The sequence below is a fragment of the Penicillium griseofulvum genome (genome assembly GCF_001561935.1).
Source record: "Penicillium griseofulvum strain PG3 chromosome Unknown contig_88, whole genome shotgun sequence".
NCBI classification, from domain to species: Eukaryota; Fungi; Ascomycota; class Eurotiomycetes; order Eurotiales; family Aspergillaceae; genus Penicillium; species Penicillium griseofulvum.
Window position 1 is genome coordinate 1 of NW_024467477.1, and position 24,304 is coordinate 24,304.

Below are 24,304 nucleotides of genomic sequence, written 5' to 3' on the forward strand. Positions count from 1 at the left end.
TAAAACCTTTCCAAACTCGTTTTTCATGTGCCTCGTTCCGCACGTTGACCCTTCTGCTCAACGTGCATGAACCCGCATCCTGTCTGATGACAATTGTCGCCAGGAGAGCTGGTTTACAGAGGTCACAAAAAAAAGCAAAAAAAGTGTGAAAACCCGGAAAAAATTATACGTCTTCTGGGGAGGAAAGGCCGAGTCCATATTTTGGTTGGACTCGAGCCTTTTCTTTTCCCTCTGCTCTCCTCTTCCTTTGTATCTAGCCCTTGACACATGCCCTGGAACTCTGCCCGTCATCCTTTATTGGAGGTGGGAGGCCAGGTACCTTTTTTCTTATATCTGTGGATTTGGAAATGGGGTCGGTCTTGCCACTTGGCCCTGAATTATATCCCATTTTCAGTGAAATTTTGGATCTTGTAGAATTGTAGTCTTTGGCATAGAGTACTAGTTATTGTTTGGCAGCCGTAGTTCTGTGTAATCTGGTTTCTGTATGTTCTTTGGATCTCAGCTTCGATGTTCGTTCCCTTGCTCTGGATCTCTGGATATATTGCTACTGTTAGCTCTCAATGTTCAATGTTGCCATATTTCCACCAATGCTCGCGCCGATCACATTGGAATCCTCGAGTTTCGAAAAGTATATTTCGCAACTCGACCAGATATATAAAGCATCTCGGTTCTAATGTCTGTATAACTAGCACGATATATTATAAGGTATACTGTTCAACCACACAAATTACTTTTTAGTTTAGTTCCAATACCTACCAATTGCTGCTGATACTCAAAAATCCGAGGCAAAAGTTCGTTTAGATCGAGTCCAGCTTATTGTACTTTCTAAGGCGAGCTAGACGTTCCTATGGCTCGATTGGATGTAAGTCATTGGAAAGACGCCCTATTCCTCCGGAATTGCTCATAGCAACGAGTTTGGTGAAATTATCATTAAGCTGGTAGATTGTGGTGAAGCCTAGAATATATATTTCCAGGGTTGGCTGCTTAAGTATACAACAAAAATAATCTAGAGCCAATTTCCAACACTGTTATATAAAAGAGAAATTGCCACAAAGTAGATCAAATTAGACAATAAAACAATGATATTTCTCTTGAGAATACAATTTCGCTCATTCGCAATAAATCCAGATCCAGCAGATCCAATAAAACCCACGCTATGCATCGCAACAAAACAAAAAAGATGTCAAGCCAATTAGCCCAGCATAACCATGCAGCTAGCTGCTAGGTACACTGAGAGGCAGACACGTGTTCAACAGTAACCAGTAGAGTTGGAAAAGGGGAAAAAGAGAAGTGAAAAGGGAGAGACAATGAGAACACAGCGTGAACTGTAGCAAAACACCAGCCAAATAATGATACAAGGGAAAAAAGAGTGGAGACATGAAAATCCGGGGAGAGACAGGGATAGGAAAACCGGCACCGAGAGACCGCCCAATTTGGTCAGGGGCAAAGAGAAAAGGGAGACGAAAAAAAGGGGGGAGAGAGATTGGTCCAATTATCTCCAAATAAATCCTTTGTCGATCATCGCCTCACTTTTTTTCTTTTTTTGGATCTTTCGGTCTGGACTCTCTATTTTTTTTGCGCGCGTGTAAAAATGCTGGGATCCGCTGGCGAGCCACCTACGTATATGTTGTATTTGGTAGACGTAGGTGTTTGTAGGAGGAACTATTTCCAGCGTTGTTTATCCCAGTCTGAAGGCCGTGTTTCGTCGTAGATTCGACCGCCCTTGTTGTGGACGATTACCGGGGGTTTGCGGACTGGATTGGTTGCTGGGATTCTGCGTTAGCTTGGGGAGATCGGACAGGGATGGCAATTGACGTACTCAGACTTCGGACTTCGGTGGGAACTACCTGGTTGCTGCTTCCTCTGCTTGCTAGCGTGGAGTTGGAGTCGTTGACTTTGTGTGGCATTGTGGTAGGTAGAATGGTTGTGGTTTGGTTGAGATGGAGGTGAAGAGGGATATTAAGGTATTAAAAGAGGTAGAGGTAGAGTAGAGGTAGAGTAGAGGTAGAGAGGCAATGGGATATGTATAGAAAGCTTCAAGCTTGAGGAAGCACACAGTGTTGAACTGTGAGCAGATTATAAAGACAATTAAGTATATATAGACAAAAGATTGGGAAAAGATAAAAATATAAAAAGAACTCAGAAGACAATAGTGTTGATGTTGTTGATATGTTGGTTGGATTGATGAATTGAAGAGGGCAATGACTTCTTTTTGTATAGCAAGCCATTCCACATTGAGCTTCACCCCGATCTACACTCTGGGGAACTTCGAGCTTCCTTAGTGTCAAAAGAGCTCGGAATGGATCATCCCCCCTGACGTATTTTGGTGCCTGGTAATTACAACTGCCACGATTGAATCATTGATTGGTGTAGAAAATAGATGGAAAGTAGGGCAGCCAGTGAGGAAGAAGAGAAATTACTAGGACTGGGGGGAAGAAAATAGAAGTATGTAAAAATACAGTAATATTACCAATAATGATGAGTCAGCCATTCCTTTAATTCCGAATTTCGCAAATTTCACAAATTTACAAAATTGGACTGGTCGTGTAACTAAAAAGAAATGTTGAGATTCCTTCACCGCTAGGATTACTGCGCCAATGGCGGCTGTATAAAGTGCGTGTATATAGGGGACGACTACGGACTACAGCCAGGGGCTTTCCTCACCGCAACTGGAGATCTCCACTATCTCCTACATCACCTATTATTGTATTATTGACACTCATTTTTTCGATGGCCTAAATCCTATTAGGCTCCATCGGAAGATCTGCCCGCCCCGATTCATATAGGGTCATGGGGAAAATAATTATGAAACTTAGGTACATATACATCAGAATGCATAAACAAGTCATAGTAGGGACAGAAAGTGCGTCATTCCATTCAGACCGAGATTCTAGCCCTGGAGTCAACCCTTTCCTGTTCAATCATTTTCCATATACCGGGGCTTCCATAGCAACGCCTAAATCAGAGCGTGTGGATTGCCTGACCCTTGGTCCCGTGGCACATATCCCGTCAGGATTCTAGCCCAGCCCCAAAATCGTAAAGCGTGTTAGCTTCCCCCCTCTCGCTTCATCCGGTCTTGCCACCCGTTCATACTCCGTCGAATTCCTAATGTCCGTCGTGGCGCTTGTAGAGTTGACATCGTGGTGCTGTGAAACGTCGTTACCGGCCGGAACCCGGTGGAGCTCTCGGGTCTCACCTCGTCTGTCCCGGCTGTCCCGTCTGCGGATGTATTGTTGCCGCTCTGTTCCTGCGTCATCGACACCCTGGCAGGTTTCAGGGTTGGTTTTGATGGAGCCGCCAGCCACGTGTAACCATTTGGGTTCGTAGGCTCCAGGGTTGGTCGTGTTGGGACGAGTGGTCGTGGCTGGACACGGTGTGAGGAGAGAGGAGCTGGGACAATGGGTCTTGCCCCTGAGTGTTGGTTCTGTGACGGTGGCCCTTCGTATCTTCCGGGTGGCTGTGGATAGTTAGGCAGAACTGGTTCCCTTTTCTGGAGGGATGGGCCTGCGAAAAAGTTGGATATGCTTGCTTGTGAGAGTCCATCTTTACGACTGGCACTGGGTTTCAGCTTGTTTGGCCCAGCTGCGTTTGTATCTGCATCCGGAGGCTTAGAAGCTGACTGTGCAGGAGGTTCGGGGTTGGCCGCTATGTAATCTCGGGCAGACGTAAAGCCCGACGAGATGGTTGTAGGAATTGTAAACCCTGTCGAGTTATTCATGGTATACCCGGTTGATGAGATGTAGGTGGTCGATTGTGGCCCCTGATTCATGTCTGACCGTCGTCGCTTTGGATTGGGCTCGCCGGAGGCGTCATGAGACGCTGATGTATCCTCGATTTTGCTGCGGTCTTCCTCGCCCTCGGGTGTCCATCGATCGTCCAGCGTCGATGGAAGAAACTCGAGTCCCTTGTACATGTCCTCTAAGGATGGCCGAGGGCGACGCAGAATATCGGCAATTGCATACACCACCTTCTCATGAAGAGACGGCCCCGTTGCCCGAAAGCGTGATTTGGTGAGCTTGGGAGGAAGGAATGGAGTCAAAGTGGTCGCGCCATCTTCTCCTTCTCCTAACCGGGGTTGTCGAATAGGGATACTCAGGTATAACAGGGCCTGTGCTCTTGTCATTGCGACATACAGCAATCGTCTCTCTTCTTCTACCACCTCGGCACGCGAGTGAGGAATGCTCCCGTTGTATACAGCGGGAACAAACACAACTGGCCACTCCAGGCCCTTGGCAGCGTGAATAGTTGATATGGTGACTTTCTCCGTCGGTTTGTCTCCGTCCTTTGCTTCTTCTTTAGTTGTGATCTCCGTAGCCAAGGCTACATTTGCCAGGAACCGAGTGAGAGCCTCCTCGCCAGGATGCGCCTGCTGCTGCTCCACACCTTCGATTACAGGGAGATCCATTTCTTTATCAACCTCCTGCTCTTCAAATGCTGCGACTTCAGTGGCTTGATGCATCAATTCCTTGACATTCGCCCAGCGACTGTCTTCATCAAGGGGATACGTTCTGATGAGATACTCCTGAAATGAGAGACGTTCGGCAATGAATTCAATCAGAATACGTGGAGCCGATGCATCCTCACACTCTTGCAACTTCTGTCTAGATGCTTCAATCAAATTGACTAGAACGCAAAGTCCCTGCTCTGCGGCCTTTTGCAGTTTCTTCTCCGTTGAACGGCGCCCTTGGACAACGTCCTTGATGAAGTTCCACAGCGGAATGTTGGCCTTCTCCGCACCACTAGTCAATTGCTTGATTGTCTCGTCACCAATCCTTCGTGGCGGAACATTCACAATATTCATCAACGCGTCTGAATGTCCCGTGTGGCTCACGACCCTCATATAATTGAGAAGAATCTTGACCTCAGTTCGGTCGAAGAATTTTCGGCCCCCAACCATCTTGTACGGTATACCCGCTCTTCCAAAGGCCGTTTCGATTTGTGTAGACAGCGAAGCCGACCGAAGCAGGACAGCAAAGTCGGACATACGCAGTAGACCGCCGGTCATCGCTGCACATCGCTTGATCTCAAGGACCATCCACTGCGCCTCTGCGTTAGGATTGGGGAGCCGTCTCAGCACAGGTAAGGTTCCGAAGGTGTGCGTAGCTAGGAGTGCTTTTGCAGGGCGACTCGTATCCTGCTCAATCACTTCTTGGGCTGCATTCAAGATAGAGCCCGCAGAACGGTAATTGTCTTCCAAGAGTACAACCGTCGTGTTTGTATATAGCCGCTGCATTCGCTTGAGATTCTGAATCTCTGCAGAACGAAATCCGTAGATGCTTTGATCTGGATCTCCGACGATGGTAATCCGTCTGTTCTTAGATGCAAAAAGGTTCATCAGTTCGTATTGTATAATATTGGTGTCCTGGAACTCATCCACCAAGACGGCCTGCACATTCGAGACACATTGTGGATGCTCTCGGAGCAGATCTCCACATCGTAGAAGGAGGTCATCATAATCCAAGAGATTGGAGGCCGCTAGTGCCGATTCGTATTCACGATAGATATCAACAAGCTCCAACTCCTCTGCCTTGGCTCTATCAGCCAGAGCATCAGGACTAAGTCCATGTGCTTTATGTCGAGAAATTCGGCTTTGCGCCGCCTTGACTTCAATGCTAGATTTCAGTCGTTTAATAGTTCTCTGCGGCCACAATTAGAGAAGAGAAACAATCTGATACAATGGCGAATCATACTCTTATAATTGCACGGGTATCATCCGAATCCGCAATGCCAAATCCCTTCCGTAGGCCGATCAAGTATCCGTACTTGACCAAGTACCGACGACAGATGGAATGGAAAGTGCCGAGAATCAAGCGCGACTCGAGTTTTTCGCCGATAAGCTTTGCGAGTCGCTCGCGCATCTCACGACTGGCTTTGATCGTGAAAGTACAGCAGATAACATCTTGAGGTTCATATCCGTGGTGCGAGAGGAGGTACGCGACGCGCGCGGTCAAGGTTTTTGTTTTGCCTGAGCCGGGTGGTGCGAGTACTTGGAGGATTGACCCCGAGGATGTGACAGCTTCTCGCTGGGCGTGATTCAAGCCATCTAAGATCGGATCCATGACATGTGGGGTGTTTGACCGATGCTCGGGTGCTTGTGAGGAGGAGACGCGAGGAAACGCGAAGTCATGTGACACTTCCGCTCAACATTGGGAAGTCGATTGTTAGAAGAATTAATGGAATTGGGAGTTGCTACTTGTCTCTCAATCGAATATTGATAATTAAGACACAATATGGAATTTGGGGGGCGAATTGTAAGATGGCGTGCCTCGAATGCCTCCGTGGAGTGCATGATTGCGGGGTGAATAGAGGGTTTGGCCAGAGCGTTTTATGTCTTTGTGGCATATAGAAGTCTTATATACTTGTCCTTAACAAGATAGTCTCATGGTATATACTGATGGTCTTCATTCTATTTTTATTATAAGTAAATTCCAACATTGAATGTTTTGATAATGTGCTAAAAATGAATATCTACTCCTTGCTTTGTTTCCATTATACTATAAGAACTGAAATGGATTTCGAGTAATCACTTCCAAAATATAAGCCTTGTGTCAAAGTCCTTAATATATAGACGCTGTGCGGCTTTCTATTCTGTGAAGAGCCTAACTCCACTGTGGAATCACCGAAATTGGCAGGTGCAACGTCAAATTCCACTTAGAAATAGACGAATAGGAAGATTTTTATATAAAATATATAAAATGTCATATATAAAAATGCCAATTAGGGCAGGTCATAATATATAGTATAATGCTATGGCAAGGACTCCGTAATGTAGGCTCGCCTACTCTATGCTTAAGGAAATATTGCATCATTGCTAGACTTCTGTAGAGTTTCGTATATTAAGACAATCTCGATTTCGGAAAATAAAAAGGCCAATCATTTTGTTGTTTGAATAATCAAATCGCTTGGCAAATTCGTCCTGCTAAGCACGGCACGGGATGTGCAAATTCATCATGTACTTGTACGCAGGATCGTAGAGTTTCCAGAATGTAACTCCAGCCACCTACCCAAGTAAACCTCACATTTTCATGGCTTTGGCCAATATGTAAATCTCCAATCTAATTTAGGATGTGTAGTCATTGGGCGTATCTGAAGTATTCGGAGTCCGGAGTCGGAAATTAAGACTTTTGTACAAAAGACAACTAAATGAAACCCCGGACATGAACGTAGTCCCCGTTCCTCGGAGATCGTATGACTCGCTTATAAAATCACCGACCTCTTTTGATGTGTTTCTCTTCCAATCTTCACCGGCAGTGGGCCCGATGTCTCCCGTCGTGCCGGATTCCGACCTGCCTATCTGATACAAGCGCTGAAGCAGAGCGGGACAGGCCCCATGAAGAAAGGATCTCGGGATGCATGTTAAATCTTCCTGCCGTTGAGTTATCAGAGGAATTGGTCATTAGACCGCAAAAGGCAGGTCCGGTAAAGTGCTATGATAGACCTCGCATTCATTTCTGTTTTAGGGCTTACTCGCCACTGTTTTATTTGAGCATAATTCAGGTCACTACGTGGCTCAGGGTCTGGCTCCGGGGTCTTATGCACGCCATGACATCCTAGTTAACCATATATGTACCTATCGAGTCTAAAGGACCACGTATATGCAGAACCTTATCCTTCTCTAAAACAGTTCCAATCAGTTAAGACCTGATAGATCCATCGGTGACTCATTTTTGATGTGTCACTCGCGAGGCATGGGTAAATCCTTAGAGGTTGGTAGTCGCTAACTCGCATATTTGTCCTTAGATACACTGGAGCCTACTGTGGGCCGAACTTGGGCATGTGAAAGTGAAGTTAGCCACTACAGCATCCTAGTCACAAATTCAACCAAATAACTGTAAATATATGAATTTCAACAGTAAGTAGAGATATGAAAGCTGGTGCCACTATAGTTGCTGTGTAGAAAGAAACATGTACGGAGTAGGTCATCTTGATTTCGAAGGCATCATCCGAGAGTTTAGATAAATTTACTCCCTTTGACCCCTCCCTATGCCCGTCTAGTTCTGCTTATCATACTTGAATGCATAAAATGCATAAATTCAATTTTTTTGGGGAGTCCATCTTGTACGGAGTACCAAGAAGCGCCAAATGCAAATCTGGAGAAATAATGAATTGACTGAGCTTTCATGTTTGAACAGCCTACCTATAAATACAAATATTGGCTGCTTGTAAAATCAGCACACAAAAACAGACAAGTCACCAATGTTGGGACCCTAGGTAGACATTAGTATCTTTCTCGCCAGCTCCCAGGGTAATGCACTTACCATATAAACAAGATTCCGGTGAACAATACGCCAAGCACCGGTAGACTGACGTTGCCAGTTATCCTGGTATTGACCATAGGCATAGGCCACATCATTTGCCTTGTCTCCTTTCCCGAAGTGGGCAGCACGGTAGTAAGTAACCGACTTGGCCGTGCTGGGGGACAGTACATCAATCCGCTGTGTACCATACATATGCTGCGTGGATACACATTTCAAACTCGTGCCCAGCACAGATTGAATGTTTTTCAGCGGGGTCAACACGTTGAGGGGCGCCGAGTAGTTGGCTACCGCGTCGGTAGTAAAGACCTTGCTAAGGGCGTCGAAGTCTTTGCCATCAACAGCAAAAGCATACATGGCTAGTGTATTTCGGATTGCTTCGGCCGTACCAGCATCGGTATTGACCTTGGAGGTGTACCCACCGGCAAGGGACGAGATATCGATAGGGGCGATATCGCTGGTCGTGGATGCCACGGCTGAGCTGACGGCGAAAGAGAGGGCGCAGAAAGAAAGGAACTTCATCTTGTTCACAGAAAAACCAAATTTATGTATACAAAGGCAGTGATAGAGTAAAGATGTTGCAATTTATTATTGAAGATGTACCTTATGATACACGAATCTCAATCTCGGTTATGCTTCCCCTGAGATGGATGAAACGAACCGTCTTCGCTTATACAAAAAAATGACCTAATTAGGACGCGGAAAGCTTAGCGTCCCAGATTTCGATAGCCAATATAAGAAGGCAATATAAATTGAATATATTATGGAGAATGCTTTGACAGGACTAAAGGCTTCGCTTCGTCTAAAGCACGAAGTGGAGACGACTAAGGGTATCGGCTGGACGCGACAGTTTTTCGCCAAATTGACGTTAAGTCCACGGGCTGTGGCCAGGGATGTTGAAACGAATGACCCGATTAAAGCTCTAGGCCTGAAAAAGAAAAAGAATTGAAAGAGTATCTCAATACTACGTTCTCCGTACTATGTTGGAAACAAAATTAGTTCCTCCAACGGGTAAATATCGTATTCGGGCCGAAGCGAACTTCCCCCGGATGGATCTGGCCCCCACATATCTGGCCCCCAAGGGACAACAACTTCGCCTTGCTGTAATAGGTCTACATATCCAGGGATCTTATGAATCGTTAATCAGCTTTGTGATCCTGGAAGCGACATACACGAGCTTTCCAAAATATAAAGAGACATATTAGCCCTTTTCCACTAGACCATAGAATCTATTTCTACGCAGATACTTGTTCTTGACGAAATTCCACTCCTCTTCGCTGGAAATGCAACTGTCACCTGTTTACTCCGTACTCCGTACGGAGTACCCGCCTTCCGTTTGCCAGCACATCCCGGTTAGCAGCAGTTCCGCGATCCTCCCGGTATTCGCGAGGCCTTGGTTTATAGAAAAACTCCAGAGCCTCCTCCTCAATCGATAATACAAGACTTGTAACTTACAAAAAGTGACTAACTATGCTCCGTACATATGTACTCCGTTTCCCCCTTTGCGGAAGACAACTATATCAACTATGCACGGGCCATTTTTGGTTATCCACATATGCCAAGGCCCGATTCATTCGACGATCACTACGGAATAGCAACGTAGCAATTTTATTTGCAAACCCCAGCTCAGGGTCGAGTCAAAGTCCGGGTTTGTCCGGAGACTTACTCACAAAAGCATCTAAAACAGGCCCAATACGCAGAGGAAAGTCACAATACTGATGAAAGACACATACGGATAGTAGATATAGATTTCTCAAAAGAGAAGACTATAATAAAAATAAAATGCTTCGGTAACGCTTGTCCTGAATCATGCAAATATATTATCCTAGCTATACTAGTATGTCCAATCGAAAACCACAACACCAATATTATCAGGAGGGTATCATGCTAGAATATGGTCTCTTGAAATGAAGGACGTCTTCCCAAAAAAAAAAGAAATGAAATACATCACGAAAAGATTCCCAAGGGGATCGTCATAGCCACTTCAAAGTTGGGCACGTTGACAACTTCAGCAATCTGCAAGTCACCAGCAACACTAGCAAGAATGTATGCCTCACTACGAGTGAGACCCTTGGTCTGCACCAACCACTGTATAAGATTCCGCGTAGCACTCCTGGTAGCCTCGTACAAGTCAGGCGCAACACCTAGAGCACCGTAGGTTCCAAGATCAGGAAGGGGGTTTGGTATTTGGGCGCGGGGGGGAGTCTGGAATTGCGGAGCCGTCATCCAGGGTTGGTTCTTAATGAGTTCAAAGCGGAGGGTAGCGCGAATGGGTGTTTCGATAGCGGTACCGCAGACCTCACCGTGGCCCTGGGCAGCATGACCGTCACCGCAGCTGAAGAGGGCGCCTGCAGTTTGAACAGGGAGGAAGACAGTGGATCCGACGCTGAGTTCTCGACAGTCCATATTTCCGCCTGCGTTTGTGGGCGGCACGGTTGAGAGTTCTTCGTCATTTGCTGGGGCGAGACCCATGCATCCGAGGAAGGGACGTAAGGGGATTCGCATGTTCTTGAATTGTGCGAAGCCTGCTTCGCGGTTCAGCTCCCAGATCTTGATTTCTGGCTCTGGGAATTCGTCTGCCAGTAGACCGAAGCCTGGGATGATGGCGGACCAACCCCAGTCGGCGACCTGTAGGTCTAGAACTTCCACTTTGAGGACATCGCCGGGTTGGGCGTCGTTCATATAGATTGGGCCGAAGACGGGGTTGGCTAGGCCGAGATCCAATGTCTTGATGGCTGAGGCCTTGGATGACGTGTCGAGTTGGCCATTGCTACTGTCGATGGCATCGAAAGAGACTGTCTCGCCGGAGGAGATGGTGAACTTGGGGGTGTTTCGTCGAGACCATTTTTGGTGGCTACAATCTCTTCCAACGTGGAAGTTACTCCATTCTTTTGGTGCCATGCCGGATGCTTGAGTTGGAGGTCCTTGGGTTCCTATCAGGGTCGTTTGAGAGATACGATATATGAAGAGATAGATGAATCTAATAACGAAAATGTAAAAAATTGGATCAGGGGAAGAAAAAAATTGCCGTGGAACGGGTGATTTTGTATAAAACGTGCTTGAGAGATCCTCTTCAGGATTGACCGTTCTGGAAGGTGGCTAGGTACAACCGGATCTTATGCTTCTTTTTGCCAGCTCCACCCCGAGACTCAGACGCCTGCCTAAAGTGGTTTGACGAATTTCCAACAGATTGGTAACCCCCCCTCTCTCTCTCCCCGGTTGGAACCTCTGGATTTTTCAATAGTCCATTGAACGAAAGAATGCCGAGGCCTCTAGTTGGATAAAACAGCGCCGTAAGCGACAACCTTGTATAGCGGGGATCGGTTACGGAGATGCCGATGACATTTTCAAAATGCTGTAGTCTCGATATAGATATAAAATTCAAATATTTAAATTAAAAAAAAGGGACCTTAGAAAAGCCGAGTAAAACCTAAGTTTCTATCAACCTTGGAACTGCCTAGATTTCCCTGGCTTTCTCCGTATAAAAACGCCACAAATGAATTTATTGGTAAGGGTTTCTGCTTTTTTTTCTTTTTATTTTCACCTGGCTCGGACCAAGTAATGAAAAGAGAAATAGTTAAAATATTTTATAAAAATATTTACCAAAAAAAGAATTAAATATTCATAAAAAATCCAGAATAGTCCAACACCACCTTCTTCATTGGGTAAGGAGCGAACCGTTGATGGTCTGTGAGTGGCACAGCTGCACAACATTTTCCAAGTGGAACTTTTGCTCTAACTATAGGACTACGTTGTATACGGAATTGTGTATTTATCTTTTGTATTGACTATCTATATTTCACGATCCCTGTCCGTCCAACATCGCTACAATGCATGTTGCATTGTCACTATGAGGCCTGCTGGCACTATTGGTAGCAATTTCTTGTGCAATTTCACTCGCTGGTTTTCCCCGCATCGATAACTTCATCACGTGTTGAACCAGGGTCGTGTCATCCACTCGATCGGTAACTCCGTCGGACACCACCAGTAACAGATAACGGCGGTCTGTTCGCAATGTCCGTCGTGACGTATATGGATCATTGGATAGGAAGTCGCCCCGAGTTTCCGGTCGGCTACCAGCCGATGAGGCGGGGTCTGGTACAGGGTTGTCTGTGAATGTATTCACCGGATTCTTGTACTGCAGGTCGCCGAGTGCCCGAGAGATATTCAAGGATCCTATCCCTACGAGTAAGTATTTGATTTTGAGGGCCAATCTCATTCCTAACCCACCAACTCGTTGCGTGCCGTTGCGGTTGATAACTGCACCGCCTGCCTGCTCAATTCGGGACTTTTCTCTGGGAACGCCAGGCTTGTGAGCCTCTGTGAGACGTCGCTGGTGTGTGACTGTCAATATCCACGCTCAAATCAACTCAAATCAACGACAGTGCATACAATGTGATACGGATGCTCAGTTTGTAGGTCCCGCTCGGCCAGGATAACATGCGTGTCACCCAGATTGGAGATGACCAGCTCACCCTTGGTGAGATTAATGCAGCATATTGCCACTGTCGACCCTGAGATGGCAGGCTCGGCCGATTGATACTTGAACGTATCCAACAAAATCCTGTCTTCCTCCGCCAGTGCTGCCTTGATAGCCCCGGCCCAATCATCTCGTGCAAGCTCTGGACGCCGTCCCAGCAGGTGGTGCATAGTGTTATTAACATGTTCTGAAACCAACGCAGAACCGCTGCGGATATTGATTAGTTTGAGACTGGTTTGAAGGACGCACTTCGAGGCTTTCCTTACTGCCCATCATAGACTGCGAAGAATGCAACTTTGTCTTGGCTGTTCGAAGGAAACCTATCTGGAAGAATCAGTGCGCACCGATCCTCTTGATGCTTCCTACCACCCTGGGACTGCCATTTGATTGGTAAGTACAATAGCTGTGCGATGGCCTTGCGTCTTGATACTCACTTGACCAGCCCCGGCATCATATAGCGTGACTGCATCTGAGGGAGACATTGTTTTACGGAACACTTGGTCCCTCATAGCCCTGTGAGCCACAACCATTTTTGGACAGTTGATGTGCAAAGTCAAGTCCTCGTGTCACAGGTAAAAAGGTGTAGGCAACTATAGATGATGATGCACTGACATCATGAACGCCTTCTGCTTTTGACTGATTCTTTATTTACCACTGGTATCCAATTGGTGGCTTTCAATGGCTTCCCCGGAGTCCATTCCTTAACCAGACAATTTGCCAGCGATGTCTGATATTTGACCGGCAATATATACTTTTCCCTCAGGACTTGGGACAGATAGCGTAGTAATTTATCTTCTTTCAGAGGTCTCAATATAAGTCTAATTAATTCCTTGTTAAATATTAAGTATCGCTTTATCAAATAGTAGTTGACTTTTTATTTGACAGACCCTAAAAGTTGTACAACATATAGATCCCATTGATAACGCACGGACCAGCTTCCTCGGCGAATCTGCAAGATCGGAATTCTAATCAGGAACAACCCTCTTAACTCACTTCCTTCATTTTTAGTTCATTTATAACTTAGTTCGGTATGGGCTGGGTAGGTGCGGGCGTGCTTATCGCAACAGCAGCCTACTTTCTCTACCGCTACCCCCCTCGCAGCTGGGCCGAGCCTCGTTCTTTTGCCCCTCCGGAACCCACCCCCGACGCGCCAGTTGCCGCTGCCACCGCAGACGATACTGTGCCGCGGAAGCATGGCTCAGGGGTCACAACACCATCGATAGAGACAAAGGAGGAGGAGGATGATTCCCAGAGTACACCCAAGGCTGCGGCTTCGAGCGCACCACCTCCTGTCCTTGCAGTCCCTACGTTCAGCCTGGAGAGCGGCGAGCGCGAGACGTCGCAACCCGCCCTGGTACCATCCAGTTCGCAACCCATAAATGGGACAGCAAAGCAAGCGCCGTCGACAAACCGTGATAATGCAGCACCAAAGTTCCAACCGCCACCGCAGCCATCTCTCGCGCCGCCTCCAAAACCACAACCATCATCTCTACCTCCGAAGGCAACAACTACCGGCGCCTCTTCCCTAATGCCTCCACCCCCAGTGCCACGGCTCCGATCAACACCTCAAACGAACCGCCTTGCCCCCACAAGCTCGCTCCAACCCCCGCGACTCAGCGGCAACTCCCTTCGGCCTCCACCATCAGCCGCCGCCGCTCAACGCGGCCTTGCCCCAACGAACAGCGGCAGCCGTCTGAGCAATAGCACCCTCGCCCCGACACAAGTATCTCTGAAGAAGTCCTCGGGTAAGGTGGTTCTTGAACCTGGATTCTCACCCCTTGACTGGGCAGCACGGGCAGCGAACCCGAAGAACAACCTCCGCGGCGAAGGCCTTCCCCCAGGCCTGTTGCGGGTCACGCCGTCAATGCTGAAGGAGCAGCATGGCCGCAAGGGTCGGGATGCCTGGACTTCATACCACGGAAAGGTGTACAACATCTCGCCCTACGCCCCTTACCATCCAGGTGGAAAGGGTGAGCTCCTCCGTGGCGCGGGGAAGGACTCTGCACAGCTGTTCCAGGAGATCCATCCGTGGGTCAACTGGGAGGGGATCCTCGGCGAGTGTCTAGTCGGAATTCTAGTTTCGGAGCATGATACTCAGGCCGAGAATGCTTTGGATGCGATGGACTAATACTTGATTGCTGTTTTACTTTGTAATTGTTCGGTTTGTATACTGTGTACATCTTACCATATATAGAAGAGATACCCTGCTGCTATATTATATACTCGCATGCGAAAAGGTGTGTATTTGTTCTTGGCCAGATATAATGGCCTGAGATTCCCTCGAATCACATAGATAGGTATCAAGCACCGCTTCAAAGCTCATCCTTCACACCATCAATACCGACCAACTCGGTCTCAAACACCAGCGTCGCACCGCCGGGAATAGGACCAATACCGCGGTCGCCGTAGCCGAACTCAGGAGGGATAGTCAGCGTGCGCTTCTCGCCAATGCACATATCCAGCAAGCCCTGGTCCCATCTGTATACAACACGAATCAGCTTCCACTTCCATATAACCAAGATAATGAGGATGTTTGTTGGCAGCAAACAACCCAGATAGCTTCGAACTCACCCCTTGATGACACGACCGGTACCCAGCTTGAAGGACAAAGGAGCTTTGCGCTTGTAGCTGGAATCGAACTCAGATCCATCGGACTGCAAAGTGCCGCGGTAGTGCATGTCGACTCCGTCGCCGTTGGTGGTCTTGCGGGTGCACTCGACAGCGTGGGTGACTTCGATGCCGAGTTCGGCGGCGGCCGCGAGGGAGCCGAGGGCTGCGACGAGGATGGAGGTGAGACGCATTGTGTATGTATGGTGTGGATTTGGAGGGGAATTGGAGAGACGAGGAGTTTGGGGATGTGGACAGATAAGGAGATTAGACGGAGCTTTAGCGTTGGTCTGTGCTTTAAGCTTATGGTTTAAATGTTTACGTCTGTAGTTGTTCATGGCTTTGTTGCAAGGTATTTATTGTTTATTGCTACATATATATTGCTTCTAGAGTAGATAAGAGGGGGGCCTTCTAGACACCAATTGGTATGGATTACAAGACGCCGAAGGAAGAAAAGGTTAGATGTATACTTAGCTGGCTGTAACGATGTTACATGTAGTAACTTCAGGCTATGATTTTCTGTTATTATTGACTACATTATGCGGATATCCCGCTATTGTTTTACCTAAACAATTGAGATATGAGACACTGTTGGTTTCGGGGTCATCTGGGATGTCATGACATGCCCATCCCTGACCATCTGCGATTGCCATGCACCGAGAGCCCTTCTAACCCCTCACCGCTCGGTTCACGACTCTAGCATCACTAGGACGGCCTGGAATCATGACCTGACCAGCAGCCGCTTGCAAATCATCCTCGCCCATATCGCCATCCCAGCCATTGGCAACAAGGTAAGCACGGAACTTCTCATCGCGCAACCTCAAATCTTCGCCCGTCAAATCAGGCACAAAGAGGAAAGTAACCAAAACCCCCACAACGCCACAAATAGCAGCAATGATGAAAGTCCACTTGTTCCCTAGATTATTCTTGATGGGCTGAAACGCTTGCGTACCGACAGCAGCACCCGCCTTGCCGATAGCTGCAGAGAGTCCATAACAAGTCCCCCGCACACCGGTAGCATACGACTCAGACGAAAGCAGGCCGAGCATATTGCCCGGACCAAAATTGCCCGAGCTCTGCATCAGTCCGTAGAAGACGACGAAGAGAGGCACGATCTTAGTAATGCGGTCGTAGGCGCAGCCGATAATCAGGCCAAAGATCAGGTATCCGCTGAAACCGATCATCATGATGGGCTTGCGCCCAAGACGGTCGCAGAGAATGGCACCGAGGAAGACGCCTGGTAGTGCGATTGCGCCGAGGAGGAGCTGCCATTCGCCTGTTTTCAGGATTGTGCCGTCGTGCACGACCGAGGAGATGATTGTACCCGAGAAGACGCCATTGGGGAAAGTGACAAAGTCTATACGTGTTAGATTTCACACAGGCCCTATGGATATGGAAGGCTTACCGTAGAGGAACCAAGCACCGCAAGTTCCAATCAATGATTTCCAGTAATACCGCAGCACGAGCATGTAGGGTACGTGCTTCTTGATCGCTCCTCGTCGGTACAAAACTGAGTTCAGCATGCGGATCCGGAAGTAGAATACTGACATCGGCCAGACGCATCCTATGCCAAAGCACACCCGCCACACGGTGCTGTAGTGGGACTGTTGGCAGGCCATGAGTACGATCAAGAAGATCGAGACTGCGAATGGGCCCCCGAATGACAGGGGGAAGTTGGTTACCATGATGAATGCCGGGCCACGGTGCTTCGGGGTTAGATCATTTGCTGCTTCCGAGGCGGAAGTTGAAGAGGCCGGATACTCGCCACCGGCGCCTGGATATAGTTAGTAGAGTAACTATATTGGAATGATGTTGGGAAATGCAAGCAACGCGAATACGTTGAGTTTGACTTACCGAACCCGACAACGCCACGGGCAACCGTCATCATCCAGAACATCCCGTCGATGGTAACCCCATGGGAGGCTGTAGCGAGAATACCTCCGACAACAATCATAAGAGTCGTGAAGACGATAGCGGTCTTACGACCGAGATAGTCGCAAGTCAGTCTGGTACAGTATAGTCAGTCGCCAGAACCCTTCCATGGCCATAACCTTCAGTGGCGTGTCTGTACCCAATAACAACCTGTCCAATAACTTCGCCGACGAGTAGAGCATTCGAAACGCGCGTGCTGACGGTGGTAGTGTACTCATTGGGATATTCCTTCTTGAGGAGGACATTGGTCATAGTCCTGTGAGATGATCATTGGTTAGACACAGTCGTGCATGGGATCAATCACTCGTCCCACATCAGATTGTTTTGGTATCCATCGCTGACCAGAGCGAAGCCGCTTGCAAACTATTAAACATCCGGTTTATCAGTCTATCAGTTGCTAAGATTGAATCCCGAGTGTGCGGGGAAACAAAAGATGGCCTGGTATGTATAGGCTGGGAAGATGCACTCACGATAGTAAAGAGGTCTGACAGGCTCTGTTGCTTCAACGGCGTAGCAGAATGAGCAGGGTCATCTTGGACAATAGTGCCTTGAGTAGCAACTTTGGACTCATCGCATCCAGGAAGCGCGGTCAAGCTGCGTGCCGAAGCCATTTCGACTTGGGAGATGGTTTGGGAAAAGTTTTGGACTGTGTGTAGCCCTTTCAGGTAGGACCAGAAAAAAGCAGGGGTGTCAAGCACCCCTGGGATTTCCCTATTTATTTCAGTCTCGACCTGTTGTACAAGTAGGAGCGGGGAACCCCAGGAACTAGCCTTACAAGGGAAATGTTTAACCGTCCACTGAACTAAGAATTAAGCCAATGGCTTATCTATGGCTTTGAGGCTTGGTATGCCTCGGATGCCAAGTATTTTTACATGGGTTATATAGATATAAAAGATTGATCTTGCTGAACCTAGGTCTACTACTGGTTATGCTATATGTGTCTATTGCTACTTCTCGACTATTGAATGGTTCTGATAGTTTTGTTCATGGGCAAATATGATACATTCGCTAAAGTAACGCCTTATATGATGGCTAAAACTGGCCGGGATCCCGTGGGTATCACAGATGCAGAAACGATATGTGACCATAAAATAAAATTTTTGACAAAGTAAAGCAAAGACATGACGCATTATTGGGAAGAAAAATGTTTTTTAATCATCAAAGCAAGAGAGGTACCTCTATGCCCATTTTCCTAGCAAAGCCATGAGAGCAGCTCCGGCACAAAGAAGGAAGAAAGCAACCAGCACGTCCCGGATGGGAGCCTTGCGCATGGAGTGGCTGAACATAAACTCATGCGCCATCAGCTCAACAAGGGCAGTATAAATGAGGATGCCAGCGGAGATAGAGTCAAAGACACCGTTAACGATGAGGGTGGTTCGCCCGGTAGGCGGGTAGCTGTTTCGAACACCCAAGCCAATAGCAATGGCAATGGGAGTTGAGATTCCAAAGGCAAAGCCTAGGAAGTAGGGAGTGTTGCGCTTCGATTTGGGCCAAGGAATCGTAGCGAGACGAGAACCAAGACCAAGTCCTTCAAAGGTTTGATGGAAGACGAGCACAATGTAAAGGGTAGTGAACTCGGCGCCTGAAACAGCAAGAGTAAGACCAATGAAAACAGAGTGGAAGATGATACCGAACTCCAGGATGAAGATCGAAGTGAGTTGGGCGGCATAGTCCTCAGCCGCTTGAACGTCGTTTTCGGAGTCGCTGTTATCGTGATGCTCACGGGAATGACCAAGGTGATCCTCCCCTGGCATGTGGTGCTTCGTCTCAGACGCTTGATTGACAATAGAGCTGTCATCGAGCGGGGTGTGGGTGTTGCCTTCCTCGTCGTGCACATGGCCTTGACCGAAGCGCGAGAAACGCATAACCATCAACTCCACAAAGAACAGAACAATAATGGTCATGAGGATGATGCCCTCCACCCAGCTGTATTCAGTAATTGGGCCGGTCAAGCACTCATTCTTCAGTGCCTCCTCCGCCGGACCCAATAGATGAATGAAAGCAGTGGCAATGATCACACCGGATCCGAAGTATTTGGCGATGAAAAAGGCCCATTTGGGAAATCCACCTTTTTGGCTAAAGCGACGGGCGAAGACCGGGAAAATCGCACCAAACATGGATCCAACCATGATCACAAAGATGGAGGAGATTCGCAGGCCCATCCGGCCGTCGAACTCATTCCCGGACTCACAAGCATCCTCGCGCTTGAGGAGAGCGGAGTATGATTCCATTGAGATTGATTAATGGTGACAGAAGAAGTATGGAAGAAGTGTTAATGTTGGAAAATAAGGTCCGTGGGACAAATGAAGTGCACAGATAGGAGAAAGGGTAGATAATCGTGCAATTGACCCAGTTGACAAGAGAAGGATTTGTGATCAAGTTGAGGTGAGAAGAATACGTTCGATGACCGCAAACTTGTAGCGGGGGTGTGCGGGAAGCTAGTTGACCGCAATCCCCAAGGTCCTCGATGGTAGGCGAGATGCGACACTAGTCCACTGATCACGCATAAAATCACCAGGAGATCCTGACAATCGCCAAAGTTTAGGGATGCTGATTCGAACAGAAGATATCAAGAAGGAAATAAGGGCTTCCTCTTCTGACGGCACGTGTATATGAGTCGCACGGACACAGTGAATCGCACGGTGCAAACTTTTGGGGTTTCTCGTTGAAATGAGTACCCTGGGAGCAAGGCCGGAAAATTCAGCCGATGTAGATAAGAGTCAATGACTTGCTTCAAAATAAGGGGCACAATCAAAATCAAATCAAAATTTGCGGGATCTTTCTGGTTATATTAATCAACAGCGACAGTATTGGAGGGGATCCATGGGGACCTTGGGAGCGCGAAGACGTCAAGGATGGAGTTTTTACACTGTCTGAGACTAGTACCAGGTACTTGGGGACCCATACAATTATAGGTGTAACCGAAAGTACCCGGTACTTAAGACTAGCGCGTTGAGGACCTTGGGGACGGTTTCCAGAGTTCCGATTGCGGTGATTAGGTCACGTGTACTCCGTACAGGCGATAGGGTCCTCATCATGTCTTGATATTTGCATCATATTTTTGTTTTTGATAGAACAAGAGGAATATTGATAGATTGGAAGGGAGTTGAAGGAACGTACTTGGTGGCCCCCTTGACAAACATCCCTTTCAGCCCTTTCAGGCGTTTCGATCGCCAATCAGAGGATCAGCGCCAAACGCGCTTGGCATGACACCTTGAGGTCATATGCCATTTGACCACGCCCTTGTGCAGCACATTCGAACATGGCGCCCATTCGACGATACCTCCGCATTAGCAAATACTCAGTACTGGAATGTCGCATTTATCTAGAATCTCCATCTGATTCAAGGTGGCTCTTGGACTCGCGTGATCCTGTCCTGCCCCGCGTTATCGCTGCCGTTCGACCGTTGGTCCTTCCGAAGCTGCGTGAAGAGAACGAGCGACTGTTCTTGCGCAAGAAGGGCAAGCCGGTCAAAGATGTCATTGTAGAAGGTATAGATCACTCGATATATCTCGCATAACGAACCGAGTATTTTAACACATTACCTAGATGACTTCGAAGTGGCCATCTTCCTCCGCGAATCCCGTACCCGCCATTCGCTCCTCACGCGCAACAAGACATTACACGGAAAGGAAAATAAAGTTCAAGAGTCGAACATAGAAGTCAAATCAGACAATGTCTCGGGGGATACGGCTGCCAACCCGGTTAATGCGGCAGATGGCGAAATTATGATCGAGAGTGACAGTGAACCTGACCTGGAACTGCACAATATTCCCGAATCCTCGGACGAAGTGGCACTGGGAAACGGACGCCGATCAAGCAGGAGAAGTCGGACAACCAAGGAAGACCGGGCGCCACTCGAAGACACGACTGGCAGTGATGACAAGAAGCTTCGTTTCAGCACCCACTATGAGAGCTTCAATATATATGGATGGGTTTTATGTCTGTTGATAACCCGAAAGCGTGACAAAGGCGGCTCAAAAGCTGTGGCATCCGAGCCACATCGGCAACCTCTGATGGAAGAATGGATTTCAACTCAGGCTCAGGCGTCTATCGACGATTGATCCAAATTAGGTCGTGAGTGTAGACCTTGCGATGCTCAATGTGGCAGGGATCTTGCTTACGGTTAAGCTTGCTCAACCTCGTACTGCGAGTAGCCGTGGTGGGGGTGATCAGTCGTAAAGGGACCCATGACACCGCCACTGCCAGTTTGGAATGCTCCCAAAATTATTGGTGATGTATTTTGTTTCAACCTGCAAACGCTACGAGATTGTGCTTTGATTTGGCCGTCTCGCAAACTCTGTGTCAGAGACTTTGTCTCATGTTATCAAAATCATGAGCTCACAGACGTACGTCGACTCCAGAGTATACGAGGCTAGGTGTCACTTAGAAGAGCACAAGACCTTCCTATTACCGGGCCGCGGCAGGACTCGCACTGTGTAATGTTGTGGTCGGCAAGTGGGTGTCACCGAAGACCAGGGTCACACCAGTGGCCGACTGTCATACTCCCCGGATGACTTCGTCAGGCACGGTGCTAGGTAGACAGAGCCGCTGAGACGTAAATATCAGCCACGGGGCCCCAAGCGCAGCAACCAGTGACATCTCGATGATCTGCATACCATAAGACATGGTCTGATATTGGCTTTTCTACATGGATCTCTGTTTGTATGTTTCGGTTGCATTCATGACATTCTACGACAATACGGACAAGAACATGAAACTAGTTTTTCTCACATATTCCAATTCCCTCGGAGACATTTCGATTCCACCCGATCTGAAAATCCCCATGTGGTGATTCTCCCAACCTCGGGCCGCAACTTCCAGAAGGCAAGCTAGAAGATTTTCAAGTGGAGCTCAACTTGAAACAGCCCGTCTCCATCTTATCCCGTGACCCCAACACCTTCTCAATGGAGAAGTATTTTAATCCCGATGTGCTGGTTTCGGGAGCATCGTCCATTACTCCGTCCAGTACGGAGTACTCCGTACCAAAACTAATCCAAATTCCACATGGGTTGATTTTTTTTTCTATATGACTATACTCGATATTGTTTAGCATATCTGCATATCTACCCAAGCACTAGAATACCTTGGCCTCTTAAATCAACCAATAAACATGCTATATTGAATATCTCAAACCGATCGTGCTCCGATCAGGGGCAATTCCCGATCTGTTTAACACAGTCATAAATCTCCGACTCTCCACAGCCTTTTTTTTTCTTTTCCAACGGTGCGGAACGGTATGAAATTCAAGTGGAGTCGACTTTACCTAACTAGGATTATTGAAGTTTGCGGTCCGCTAGTTCATGGCTAGAGTTTTTCTTCCCATGTGTTTTCTTTTTTTGCCACTCCCACTTTTTTTCCTTTTCCCCTTTCTTCCTTTCTTGGTTCCCCGGGCTTTAGTTCAGGTACACCCGTGTGGTCGCATATATTTTGCCACTTGACACCCCACTTATGTCTCAACTTTTTTTCAGATACAATGCGGTTTCTAATATAGTTCCAATTATTATATAACATTTGCAATTCCTTCTACCTGCCCAGTTTGAACATATGCGGGGTTTGGCAAATCCCGAATGATACCGTGATGCTGTGATATACCCGAACTTAGGGCATAACATTAGGTCAGTCTTACTACATATGGTCTTACTATATAGAGCAAAGTGCATTTATGTGGATTTCCGAAGTACAATATACTTACTTAGGTTTATAAAAGTGCCGTGATTAAAAGGTTGAAAACAAGGAAGACCGCGGATGTAACGGGAGACCATTGCATTATTTAGGGGCCCGGGATAATTTCCGGGGAAGACTGTTATCATTCCGAAGCTAGGGAATTTCCTTCAAGTAGTACATAGTAGCAGTCTGTCTGATATATTTACACATCCAGTTCACGAACACATTTAACAGAAGTAACCGCTACCCATAGTGAGCACGCCATGAACGCCACACCAGGGGGTGAAGTAGATCTCCCATCGTGAAACCTAAGGCCCAGTGATGTGCACAATGCAACCACTAACAGAAGAGGGGAAAAAAAAAGTTGAACAAACCCCTCTCGATGCAATCTGTAATATTAGCCAATAATCATGAGGACTGGGGTCATATATTGCATACAAGGATCCATCTTTCTCCAGATGTGCTACGACGCTGTTCTGCATACTTTTGAAATGATGATGTGCAATGCACAGTCCTCTGCAGGAAGACGATCCTGGCCAGGGACTGTCAGCCACAATATTACTATAGGCGGAGGTTAATCGGCTCTGTACTCCGTTGAATAATGTACGCTAAACGACTCAAAATTCGGCATCTATTCGTATTACATGTTGTTATTAGAACCCCGGAGGGCCTAAGCGGGAAGTAGTAAATGATAAGGAAAAGGGGATGGAGTACTCCGTACGGAGTATGGAGTACAACATACAATATAGGTAATTTGGAATAATAGCCGAAGTACATGCAACGTATGGAGTACTAAAAGCGAAACCCGTTAGAACTTCCCAATATCAATTACCCCAAAGGGTTCTATTCTTGTATGTCTCAACCATGGCTTTATTTTGTTTGGTAGGACGGGTAAAAAACCACGGTTCAAAATGGGTCCTCGATTGGAGGCTTCAACCTTTCATTTTCTATTTTTTTTCTTCTATTTTTTTGTTGTAGCCCCTGGGCCCGTACCACCCTGGTCGTTGATATCTGAATATTTATACGATGTGCATATGTACCCTGGTTAAGTTGGCGTATATATACATGATATATCATATCTGTGTAAGAGATGTCAGGAACGAATCCGTGGGATGAACGGCTTATTCTTATTCTGTAATCCCAGCATTCTGGGATCTCGGCTGTCACGCCCTATTAGCGTGTAATTAATACGAATCGGCCATCCCGTTTGACCCTAAATCGACGAAAGAAAATAATAGAAAAATCTTCCAAAGTTATTTTCTTTTTCTTTTAGCTTAGTTTTCTTTTCTTTTTTTTTGCTTTTTTTTTTTTTTTTCTTTTTTTCCCACTAACACTGGGATCTACAAACATGCACGTGTTTTGA

General features: G+C 47.3%; 9 protein-coding genes across 9 annotated transcripts; 2 read left to right on the top strand and 7 right to left on the bottom strand.

Annotated features, from left to right (window-relative positions):
- Window positions 1-3,046: 3,046 nt before the first annotated feature.
- On the bottom strand, window positions 3,047-6,059 carry PGRI_039710 (ATP-dependent helicase; the record flags this gene model as incomplete). Its single annotated transcript, XM_040791684.1, has 2 exons — window positions 3,047-5,638; window positions 5,691-6,059. 2 exons carry the CDS (start codon window positions 6,057-6,059, stop codon window positions 3,047-3,049), a joined length of 2,961 nt encoding a protein of 986 aa, XP_040643958.1.
- A 2,109-nt stretch (window positions 6,060-8,168) lies between these two features.
- On the bottom strand, window positions 8,169-8,777 carry PGRI_039720 (nuclear transport factor 2 family protein; the record flags this gene model as incomplete). The annotated part of the gene is made up of 2 exons (XM_040791685.1): window positions 8,169-8,207; window positions 8,259-8,777. 2 exons carry the CDS (start codon window positions 8,775-8,777, stop codon window positions 8,169-8,171), a joined length of 558 nt encoding a protein of 185 aa, XP_040643959.1.
- Window positions 8,778-10,202: 1,425 nt separating this feature from the next.
- PGRI_039730 (acetamidase/formamidase family protein) lies at window positions 10,203-11,156 on the bottom strand (the record flags this gene model as incomplete). Its single annotated transcript, XM_040791686.1, has 1 exon — window positions 10,203-11,156. One exon carries the CDS (start codon window positions 11,154-11,156, stop codon window positions 10,203-10,205), a length of 954 nt encoding a protein of 317 aa, XP_040643960.1.
- Window positions 11,157-12,054: 898 nt separating this feature from the next.
- On the bottom strand, window positions 12,055-13,265 carry PGRI_039740 (PP2C family serine/threonine-protein phosphatase; the record flags this gene model as incomplete). Its single annotated transcript, XM_040791687.1, has 4 exons — window positions 12,055-12,588; window positions 12,648-12,942; window positions 13,002-13,111; window positions 13,170-13,265. The coding sequence occupies 4 exons, from the start codon at window positions 13,263-13,265 to the stop codon at window positions 12,055-12,057; spliced, it is 1,035 nt and encodes a 344-aa protein (XP_040643961.1).
- Window positions 13,266-13,765: 500 nt separating this feature from the next.
- On the top strand, window positions 13,766-14,863 carry PGRI_039750 (cytochrome b5-like heme/steroid binding domain-containing protein; the record flags this gene model as incomplete). Its single annotated transcript, XM_040791688.1, has 1 exon — window positions 13,766-14,863. The coding sequence occupies one exon, from the start codon at window positions 13,766-13,768 to the stop codon at window positions 14,861-14,863; it is 1,098 nt and encodes a 365-aa protein (XP_040643962.1).
- Window positions 14,864-15,047: 184 nt separating this feature from the next.
- fkbp3 (peptidylprolyl isomerase family protein FPR2) lies at window positions 15,048-15,536 on the bottom strand (the record flags this gene model as incomplete). Its single annotated transcript, XM_040791689.1, has 2 exons — window positions 15,048-15,213; window positions 15,307-15,536. 2 exons carry the CDS (start codon window positions 15,534-15,536, stop codon window positions 15,048-15,050), a joined length of 396 nt encoding a protein of 131 aa, XP_040643963.1.
- Window positions 15,537-16,010: 474 nt separating this feature from the next.
- On the bottom strand, window positions 16,011-17,885 carry PGRI_039770 (Major facilitator superfamily domain, general substrate transporter; the record flags this gene model as incomplete). The annotated part of the gene is made up of 6 exons (XM_040791690.1): window positions 16,011-16,699; window positions 16,748-17,116; window positions 17,197-17,348; window positions 17,414-17,530; window positions 17,579-17,637; window positions 17,745-17,885. The coding sequence occupies 6 exons, from the start codon at window positions 17,883-17,885 to the stop codon at window positions 16,011-16,013; spliced, it is 1,527 nt and encodes a 508-aa protein (XP_040643964.1).
- A 567-nt stretch (window positions 17,886-18,452) lies between these two features.
- zrfB (low-affinity Zn(2+) transporter ZRT2) lies at window positions 18,453-19,505 on the bottom strand (the record flags this gene model as incomplete). The annotated part of the gene is made up of 1 exon (XM_040791691.1): window positions 18,453-19,505. One exon carries the CDS (start codon window positions 19,503-19,505, stop codon window positions 18,453-18,455), a length of 1,053 nt encoding a protein of 350 aa, XP_040643965.1.
- Window positions 19,506-20,536: 1,031 nt separating this feature from the next.
- On the top strand, window positions 20,537-21,338 carry PGRI_039790 (uncharacterized protein; the record flags this gene model as incomplete). The annotated part of the gene is made up of 2 exons (XM_040791692.1): window positions 20,537-20,765; window positions 20,824-21,338. The coding sequence occupies 2 exons, from the start codon at window positions 20,537-20,539 to the stop codon at window positions 21,336-21,338; spliced, it is 744 nt and encodes a 247-aa protein (XP_040643966.1).
- Between the last annotated feature and the right edge of the window lie 2,966 nt (window positions 21,339-24,304).